The following is a 10,869-nucleotide window of genomic DNA, read 5'->3' as shown; positions in this document are numbered from 1 at the left end:
GCTTTGTTTTTAATTTTTCTTTACTCGGCCTTCCGATTCATTGTGCATTCTAGTTTTGCTTGCTTGGTTTTTAGTTTTTCTTGCTTTGTTTTTGGCTTCTTCGATGAGTTTTGTTCCATTTTCACATGCTTTTGTTCTGTTACTTCTCTCTTTCTAGTTTTTTTATTTTTGTTAAGGTTGCTATAGTGAGAGATGCACTATTGTTGCCATTTTCAAAAGTACACACTTCTACCCTTTTGGCTTCAGTTTTAGAGGATCATTCTCATTTTTGGCTGATATAATCTAATATCTATTATATTTTTGGTGAGGTTGCTATAATCTAATATTTGAACCTTATATCAGTATTTTAAGGATAAATTTCTGTAACAATTAGATTACTTGTGCTTATTATATTAATTGTTGGATTTGATTTGTTGGTGATCAACTGATCATGACAAAGAAGTGGCTCTATATATGTCATATTTCTTTGAGAAAAGTCTAACTCTATATTTGTGTCTGTGATTTTATAAGTTAACATTGTGTCTTGTTTTTCATATTAGAGACATAGTGGACGAAACTTCTATATCTGCTAGTATTGACCAACCCTTGCCAACACAATTAATTGGTTCTAGTCAAAATGAAATGCCACCTCCTACTGGACTAACTCTACCAACTCCTCCTCCTGTAGCTGTTAATCCTGCCTCTAACCTTACACAAGATTATGGTCCAGAGAATGTGAGCAAAAAGAGAAAAGAGCCTGAGAAGAAAAGTAAACAATCACAAGTTTGGGAGCATTTTGTGAAGTTACCTTTGGAAGAAACAAATGGAGAGGTTAGAGCTTCTTACAAATACTGTCATGCAACTTATACTTATGACCTAAACAAGCATGGGACAACATCATTGAAAAGGCACTTTCTAAAATGTCCTAAAAACCCACATAAGGCTACCATAATACCAAAGCAATCAATATTGAACTACATGATGTTAAGTGGGTAAGGAGGGGGCTTAGTCCCTCATGTTTTCAACTAAAAATAATGTAGAAGGGCATTGGCTAAATTTGTTATTTGTGATAAGATGCCATTTAGGATAGCTGAGAAGTATGAGTTTAGAAACTTTATGAGAGAGCTGGAACCAAGATTTTGAATCCCTTCATGAACAACGGTTGCTAGAGATTATTGGTAACTATACCTTGGAGAAATCAAGATGTTGAAGCAAGTGTTAAAGAAGTCTGCAAATTGTGTTTGCTTGACAACTGATTGCTGGACATCTACTCAAAATTTCAATTACTTATGCCTTACTTGTCATTTCATTGATCCTGAGTGGAAGTTGCATAAGAGGATATTAAATTTTTGCATGATTGAGAATCATAGGGGTGACACAATTGGAAAGACAATTGAGAAGTGTCTATTAGAATGGAGAATTAAGAAGGTGTTTACCATAACAATGGACAATGCATCATCTAATGACACGGCTTTGTCTTATTTAAAAAGAAGGCTGAGGAATTGGAAAGGCATGGTTTGTGGGGGTGATTACCTTCAATTGAGATGTTATGCACATATTCTTAACTTAGTGGTTAATGATGGGTTGAAGGAGTTGAAGAATAGCTTTGATGCAATCTGCAATGCAATTAAATATGTTTGTTCTTCTCCCGCTCATCTCCAAAAGGTTAAAAGTGTTGCTAAGTTGCAGAAATTGGACACTACTAGCCTTGTTTGCCTTGATGTCAATACTCAATGGAATTTAACTTACTTGATGTTGGAATCTACTTTGAAGTTTCAAAAGGCTTTTGAATGCCTAGAAGATGAAGATGAAGATTATATGGGGCAATTTATTGAAGGCACTAAGCGTGAAGGCCCTCCTAAAGCTAGTGATTGGAACAAGGAACGTGTCTTTCTTAAATTTTTGAAGGTATTCTATGACATAACTTTGATGTTTTCAAGTTCACTAAATGTTACTTCTAACACTTGTTTCCATCAAATTGCTCTTATTCATGAGTTATTGGAAGAGAATATTGTGAATGTTGATCCTTTGCTTATAAAAATGTCCCTAAGTATGAGAAGCAAGTATGAAAAATATTGGGGTCAAACAGAGAATATGAATCCTTTGCTCATTGTAGCGGTGATTTTGGATCCTCGGTACAAGCTTGCTTATGTGAATCATATATTTAAGCAACTTTTTCCTAATCTTGAAGTTTGTATTGCCATGAAAATTATGATCAAAGATGTCTTGTACCGCATGTTTAATGAGTATGCTAAAGGACTAGGGTCTACTACCCCAAGCAATGCTTCTTCTTCTACACTTCCAGGATCATCAACATGTTTAATGCTTGAAGGCCAAGGGGGTATAGATCCAGGTCATAGGTGGTTAGCATCTCAGAAAGAAAAAACCTCATTAGACCCACAATCAGAATTAGATAAATATCTTTCATCTAACTCTGCTAATGATACCCCTGTTGATGATGATTTTGATATATTAGCATGGTAGAGAGCCAATTCTAGCAAATACAAGGTTCTTTCTATGATTGCACGTGATGTCTTGGCTGTTCCAGTGTCTATAGTGGCCTCTGAATCAGCCTTCAACATAGGAGGACGTGTAGTGGACTCTTATAGGAGTTTACTATCACCAAACATGACTGAAGCACTTATCTGTACTCAAAATTGGTTGCTTCCTAGACAATCCATATCTGAATTTTCATCCATGCTTTAAGAATTTGATAATTTTAAGGAGACTGAGAGTGTGGTGAAGATTGGTATGTGTTGCAATGATGATATTGACTATTTATATTTTATATGGATTATTATATATTTTAGTTGTATTTTTTTATTTGTGATGTAATAACATTGACTATTTATATTTTATATATTTTTTCAGATCTTTCCAGTGTTATTGATGTTAGAGAGGATGGTTGTGTAAGTGCCATTTGATGTTGTATGGTGCTTATGTTTATTAACTTTCAAACTTTCAAATATTTTGGATATATTTTGGGCACATCTCACTAACTTTTTGTTATGTGAAGAAGCATGATGATAGTTTGATAGGCTAATACTTATTTTTTGGCTAGCTAGCTATATCATGTGGTTGGCTAGAATATGTAGATAGTTATTTTTTTGGATAGACTATAGAGCTTGACAATGAAATGTTGAATTGTTGACTGAGTAGACTATGGTGAGATGTATATATTTTGAATATGAATATATTAATGAGTTTATTACTTGGCACTTATCTAGCATGCATGTTTGAGGGGGTTGACGAGAGCTGGAGGTAACAAATAGTACCATGAATGTGTAGGGAAGATGATGTTTGAATTAGCATTTATATAGTCATATGGGTCTTCAATTTTTTCTTTCAGTGTTCTGTTTTTTTAATGTAATTTGACAATAGAGTATCAAGTTGTCTTAATATTAGAAAAGGATTAATCTGTTGTCATTGTATATACTGCTAGGTCAATACAAGTGTCTACTTAGTTTATGTATTTGCGTCGCTCTTATGCATGCTCTCATTCCTCTTTAGCTCTAGACTTAGAAAAAAGAAACACATGCAAAGCATATATATTCTTTTGTGTTTTCACGCCACATGTAGACAACAAAAACATTAAGCAATATAAAAAAGGAAAGGGGATATAAAAAAAGCTGACGATATTGATGCAAGTAAATAGGAAAGGCAATATAAGGGCCTTTTTTGGAGAGAGTTGGATTCAAGAAACTGCACTAGTCCAGTAACCCAGTAGACCAAGTCCAACCCAGTCCAGGTCTCGGGTCTAACAAGACTGGACCAATCTTTGGACTAAAAATTTCAGCCTGGTCTCCATTCAAACTAGACTTCAGGTTAGCATCTAACTTGATCCAATCTAGTATTTGTGCAGCCCTACTTTTTGTAGTGTGAGCTTAGTAAACTAAAATGGTTAGTAGATTGAGTATTCAACACCTCTCAGTAGGGGAGGAAATCTAGGATGTGAAGTGTGAGGTTGAGTGCCTAGGCTAAAGTAGCCCTTATATGGAGAGTAAGTTGGGTTGGCTCTGGAAGGGAGTTAGCTTCAACTGCTTAGGATTCACGTTGATGAGGCATAGGCGATTCAGTGGATCAGATCATGCCTTAGTTTATATTTTATACTTGTGGAGGTATAGTGGGTATAAGAATTACCTGCAAGGTAAAGAGTGCTGGGGGCATTCTGTTGGTCACGAAAGGTCATATCTGCTTATCTCATAGATTCAAGCATTTTAATTGATTAATTATATGTTATTTTGAACCTATTATTTATTTACTTGACTATGGCTTTCCTTATAGTAAAGAATATTGATTTCTCTATTATTGAAACTATGATTGTCTCGCCTCTTTCTTTACAATATTTACAGGTTCAAGTGAAGAATCCAGTAGTGAATAGGGAAATGAGCAAAGCTAAGGGTTTTCTTGTGATTTATAAAGAACCCCTTTCTTTTGAGCAAGTGCAATGTAATGTATTTAGGTTAGGGTGCCAGTAGGATGTAACTATATATATATGTAAATATGTGTGGATTGTATGCTTGTGCATGAATTTTTATCTGCTTGTAGACTTGTGGCTAGGAAACTTGGTCATGGCATGTGGCTTTGATGGATTTATTTGGTAGACCAAGTTTTCATTACAAGTAAATGTTTATTTTGGTATATATGTGAATATATGTGATTCTACAAGCAAATGCAAAATAGTTGCATTGTGAATGGTGTGCTATGGGCAAACATATACCTTGGATAGAGATAGTGGGTGCGTGGGCCTCATGGGGATCTTTGAGGCAAGTGAAAAATGTTTAGCACATGTATTTATATGAGTAAATGGTGTTTGAATTGGTTTTTGGTCACTCTTATGTGATTTGTGAATTTTGGTGGCTTAGGGTCTATTTTGAGAAATGGAACCTGGGTGGTCAAATTTTAATATAAGGAGTTTTTTTCTATCATTTGAATGTTCTATTAGGTATTCCTAGTCCTGTTTGACACGTCCAAAGTGTTCCGACAAGTTTATGACCCTTAGGATCAAATTTGAATAATTTTGAAAATGGTTTTCACTAAAAAGCTACACTTTTACATCTGATTGTCTAAATTTCAATCCAACTATTATATTTTTTTTGAAATTTTGATCACAAGTAAAAAATTTTATAATTTTCATGTGGGCTTTAGAATCACCTTGATTGGATGACGAACAGAGAAATGACATACTCCAAAATTGAGTCTAGAGATGCTGTCATGACAGCAATAATTACTGAGGTTAGGACACGCACAAATTTTGATCCAATCCTTTGATCTTTTTAAAATTTAGTATATTGATAGTACTCTTTGAATGTGATGTGTAGGCTCTGGAATCACTCTGATCGAGGGTTGGATGACAAAATGGTGCACTCCAGAAATTATTCCGAAGGTGCTGTCATGACAACAAAAATGCCAAACTTGAAATGTGTCCAAATTTTAATTAGACTGTTGGATCACTATGAAATTTGGAACACTATTAGTACTTATTAAAAGTGACATGTGAGCGTTGAAATCACTTCAATCGGAGGCCAGACGGTGAATTGACACCTCTCGAAAGTTTTCTCAGGAGGGTTGTCAATGTTGTTATGATACCAATTAATTGCCCTATTTGCCCAATTTTCTTTTGTGTGTTATATAATAATCCTTCAAAATTTTCTAAGAGATTTGAAATGGTTTGTTTTCTAAGTTAGTTTTAGAATCAACTCCTTAACTACACTTAGTTTTCTTGAGTTGTGGTGTGCTTTTATTAACATTTGAGGCAAGTGTTACACCTTGGGTGTAGGAATTAGAGGCATCCTTAGCTAGGAAGGCCACCCAATGGCATTCTTTAGTGAAAAACTCAATGAAGCAAGGTGTAACATCTTGAATTTCAATCCTAAGAACTAGTTACCAATCGAGGATAACTTAATAATTAGGGGATTAACTATGATTTAGATGTTGAGTTGATGTTTTGTATTGTTTAGGTATTCCATTAATAGGATTAAAGGGTAGAGAAATAATTCAGAATAAAACGCGTGAGCATAAGTGAGAATTTTCTCATTATGCTATACGTCACAACGGAAGCTATGTACGCCACAGTGCATTGTCTAGGAATCACTTAAAGTTGACATGAACAGCTCATGAAAACAAAAGAAAAATTATTGGAGATTTGTCTGGAGGGTAAGAGGAAGCTATCTTTGCTAGGGCAAGCTATAGTTGAAGGTCAAGAGTCTGCTTCGATTAATAACTTGCTGGGTAAGTATCATACAATTCCAAGGTTCAATTCTATCTCTTTTTTAGTAAATTTCATCGGTTAAGAAATTAAATCATAAGATTTTAAGGTGTTATAATCTAAAAGAAGTATTAAAAACATGATATCAAATACAGAACTAAGATTTTATGACTAGCATAGAGTTGAATGGTTGAGCTTTGAGCATTTAGGCTCAAAATGGCCTAAAAGTTAGGTCAATAGGATGAAATTGGTAGAATGAATGTGTTAGGAGTTTGTTATTATTATTTGAGTGGCTTATAGGGCTAATGGCCATGAATAATGGATAAATGAATTGAAAAGGGTTCAATTGAACTACTTTATACATTAAGGGATTTGGTTTAGCCAAGTCAATGCCTATAAAATGTGTTGGAAATTAACTGAAGGGCACAGTGTTATGTAGATTGAGTACTTGTGAAGTTGCTCATGAGAATCTACATCCCTGGGAGCTTAATGTGGTTATAACCCTTAGCAGCAAGGGTTAAAGGTAACTAGGGTAACCCTTTTACTTGTTTGTTTGTGAAATTGTTTACAAGCATTTTGATATAATTATGTGTATTATATAGTAAATTGGTAGAGTAGTAGTATTGTGAAAGTATATACATACGAGTGTGAGTATTAAATGAAATGAATTTAAAATGACAACGTGCACTAATATGCATCACATCCACGAGATATACCCTGGATTAAGGTAGGAAAAAATGTGGCCCTATCATGAGGAGATCCAAGAAGTCCTGAGGATCCAAAGTGTAGAGCTTGACTTTGCTAAAATGGACCTAGAAGAAGAATCTTGATGATCTAGAGCGTAAAACTTGACTCTACTACGACAAACTTAGGATATTGAATGATCCATAAGGTTACCCTAGACTAGGGTAGGGGGCTATTGTCCTACTCTGTATAAGGCTAGAAAGTCATGATAATTCTGATTGTAGAGCTTGACTTTACTATAATGGACCTAGGAGACCACCCCTATAAAAAGAATGACCTAGTCTAAGCAGTGGTATGGTGGGCCATATTCTTTATGACTGGAAGTCCTGGCCCAGGTGTAGAGATTACTCTACCAGGGGGAACCAAGAATGCATTACATGAGCATAATAAGATTAATGAGAATGAATTCCTGTATATGCATATGTTATTGCTTCTATCATTACACATGGTACTTTATCACTTATTTATGATTTTGCTTACTAACCGGTAATTAGGGTTACCTTCAAGTTATTAGGATGTATGTCTCACTTCGTTGCTTTTGAACACAGGTGAAGAGAGCATGAGAAAGTCGGGAAAGGAAGCAAGGAAAGAGAAGCCTAGATTGATAGTGGTATGACTACTGTTGAGTTGTATAAATGTATAATGTGTTGTTATAGTTGAGTTGCCAACTAAGATACATAAATGGTTGTATTTTGAATTATGATGTAAAACTTACTTGTATATATATGTATTATATTGCAGTGTGCTGAGGGTGCCTCAGTGGAAGGTACGTGGGTAGGACTAAATGTGAGATAAGAAAGTGTATGATGTTGTAACTTATTCCACTAAGGTATATATATGTTGATTGTGAATTGATTGTGATTTGAATGTGACTTATGTTGTGAAATGAGAACTTGACACAAATGGTACGAACTTGACACAAAATAGTGAGGTGAAGCCCTATTTAGAAGAGTCAAGTACATTTGTAATTCCTGACCATATAGTGAGGTGGAGCCTCATATGTAAGACTTAGAGGGTTGAAAGTGAAACAAGTCTAGTTGTATTTATGACTATCTGACTATATATGTGTTTTCTTCATATAAGACTATAATTGTGTAATGTAGCTTTAAGAGGCCAAAATGGGCTATTGATGTGATATATGTATATTGTGATGTCAATCAGATGTATGTGGTACTTTTGGACTTAGTTCAAGGCCCAAAGGGGTCTAATTGAATAAGGAATGAGAAATGAGCACTTAAGGTGCAAGTTTTTCAAAGAAAAAGTGACTTTTTGCACCCTGGGTGTCTAATTTTTGATCGAATCATTAGATTGAATCCAAACTTATTCCATTAGCTAATATACCTTGTAAGCTTTATGTGGGCACTTGAATCACTCCAATCGAATGTTAGATGTAAAAATGGAGTACTCTAGAAGTTTATCATTTTTGCTATCAAAATGACAGTAGAATTTTGGACAAGCACACCACAGCACATGATGTGCCCATTGCAGTGCATGACAAAATTAGAAATAAAGCATGTGGTTCTGTATCACATGCCGTAGTACATATGTTGCACGCCACGGCGCATGGCTCTTTTTCAGGGTTGAAAATTTACAACTTTTTAAATCTTATGAATATGTTTACACTTTCGCTAGTCCTCTTATTTGAATATATGTTTTAAGAAGTTGGGATCCCATGATTTGAAAATAAATAAAGGGATATTACTATAATTTTGTCTAGTTGATTGTATGTTATGGAATGGTAAAGCTCGAGTCGAGTCGGGACTTTATAGTTTGAACTCGAGGACTTTACACAAGGCAAAAGTACTCAATGTATGACAAGGAATTCTATGCCATTATTTGTTCACTTTGAGCATTAGAAGTACTATCTCCTACCTCAATAATTTGTTCTATATTCAGACCACCAAGCACTTAAATTCTTAAGTTCTTAAAGGTACTTGAATGCCAAACATGCTAAGTGGGTTGAATTTATGTAAGAATTTACTTTTATTATAAAGCATCGAGTTGGAGTATAGAATAAGGTAGTGGATGCCTTAAGCAAAATAATACACCTTCTAAACACATTAACCATTAGTGATGTAGGATTCAAGAAACTAAAGGATGATTGTACCTCTTGCCTTGACTTTAGACTTATATACCAAGAAGTTAATGAAAGCCATCATTGTGAACATTCTGACTTCTTGGTCCTCGATGGGTACTTATTTTGAGGCTCTAGACTATGTATCCCTCATACTTCGATGCATGATTTTCTTATCTAGGAATTACATGGTGGCAATTTAGCTGGACATTTGGTATTTAAAAAACCATAGCCTTAGTAGAGGATAAATTTTTTGGCTCTCCCTTAAGCGAGACATTGCTAGGATGCTAGCTCAATGACAATTACATCCAACAACCATATTTTTTTAAAAAAATCGATCAACAATCACACAATATTAAGAGTTTTTCATGGATGCGAAGTTAGAGGGCTCGGTAAAAAAATGCTTTCTTGATTCTTGTAGAAATCTTTTTAGATGTGTTCCTATTTGCAAGTCTCTTCTAGCATTTTTGCTAAAGCTAAGAAAAATATTAAATTTCATTATGTCTAAAAATTCAACAAGTTTTCAACTTTACTCTTATTAAATATATATATACATTAATTATAAAACACTATGGCATTTAAAAACCTTTCCAACATTTAATAAAGCAGTTTGTTTTTTTTTCTTGCCAAAACAAAGCAGTTAGCAAAGGGTGACATTATTACTCAAAATTTTATACTTCATTTTTAATCCAAAAATGATGCTTGCTCATAATTATAAGGATTTCAAATAAAATTTTCAAAAAACACAAAAACAAAATAACTTCAACAACAATATTTATCCAAATATTGTCATGTATATATACTAGTTGTTTAAATATGTTCAGTAATATTTGTCCATACCAGTCTCATACATTTTAAATTAAACTAGTACAATCTCATACTTGCCCAACTCAAAATACTATTTATTGTCTATTACAAATTACCAAAATCATCAAGCATACATGCCAAATAAACTGCCTCACTAAGCTAGCATAAATTTTTATAAATTACAAGAACCACTAATAAATCATATATATAATACTAAAAAATAGCCAAAAGGTAAATAAAAACACAAAAAAAAGCATTTTGCATTAGGTTTGGCTAAGATAGTCTAAGGGCACAATTTGGTTTTAGTTGTCATTGATCGGTTCTTGAAAATGACTCATTTTGTACCATGCAGGAAGACTATCGATGCCTCTCATCTAGCTAAGCTATTTTTTTTCAAAAGATTGGTTGTCCTCATAGGTTACTTACTTCTATTGTTTTAGATAGGGATGTCAAATTTGCTAGTTATTTTTAGAAGACCCTTTGGAATTCCTTTAGTACCCAATTAAAGTTCTCCTCTACCTTTCATCCTCAGACTGATGGTCAAACTAAAGTCACTAATCATAGTTCACGTGACTTGCTCAGAAGTCTAGTTGGTGATAAACTAGGAAATTGAGATTTAGTATTGCCAGTCATAAAGTTTGCCTATAATAATTCAGTCGATCAGTCTACTGGTAAGAGTCCATTTCAAATTGTTCAAGGGTACAACCCCAAACAACCTATTGACCTCTTACCCATCCCTTTTATGACCCGTACATTTAAATCAACTAAAGCTTTTACCCATTGCCTTCACAACTTCATTTTGAGATTAGGCATAAGCTAGCAATGAGTAATGATGCATATAAATTAGCTGCCAATGCACACCACCATTCCTAAGAATTTGATGTTGGAGACTACGTTATGGCTCATATATGCCCATAATGCTTCTCGAGAAATTCACACAAGAAGTTACATGCTTGTGCTTCTGGCCCTTTTTGCATTGCAAAAAAACTAGGGCCCAATTTTTATTTGTTAGATTTACCTAAAAATATGTCTATTAGTCCAATATTTATTGTCTAGG

The 10,869-nt window shown here is 34.2% G+C and overlaps 1 protein-coding gene across 1 annotated transcript; it reads left to right on the top strand.

The window, feature by feature from the left end:
* Positions 1–1,182: 1,182 nt before the first annotated feature.
* Positions 1,183–2,463, top strand: LOC129305445 (zinc finger BED domain-containing protein RICESLEEPER 1-like). The gene has a single exon (XM_054945474.1). The coding sequence runs from the start codon at positions 1,183–1,185 to the stop codon at positions 2,461–2,463; it is 1,281 nt and encodes a 426-aa protein (XP_054801449.1).
* Positions 2,464–10,869: the final 8,406 nt, after the last annotated feature.

This window comes from Prosopis cineraria, unplaced genomic scaffold (assembly GCF_029017545.1).
Source record: "Prosopis cineraria cultivar Desert tree isolate PC_DT_omini unplaced genomic scaffold, ASM2901754v1 PC3, whole genome shotgun sequence".
Lineage (NCBI taxonomy): Eukaryota > Viridiplantae > Streptophyta > Magnoliopsida > Fabales > Fabaceae > Prosopis > Prosopis cineraria.
The sequence above is the reverse complement of the archived record's forward strand: the minus strand, read 5'-3'. Positions and strand labels throughout refer to the sequence as shown.

What these genes read in the sequence shown, in the direction of transcription:
- LOC129305445 (XM_054945474.1), top strand. Translation starts at nt 1,183, where the DNA reads ATGTTGAAGCAAGTGTTAAAGAAGTCTGCAAATTGTGTTTGCTTGACA.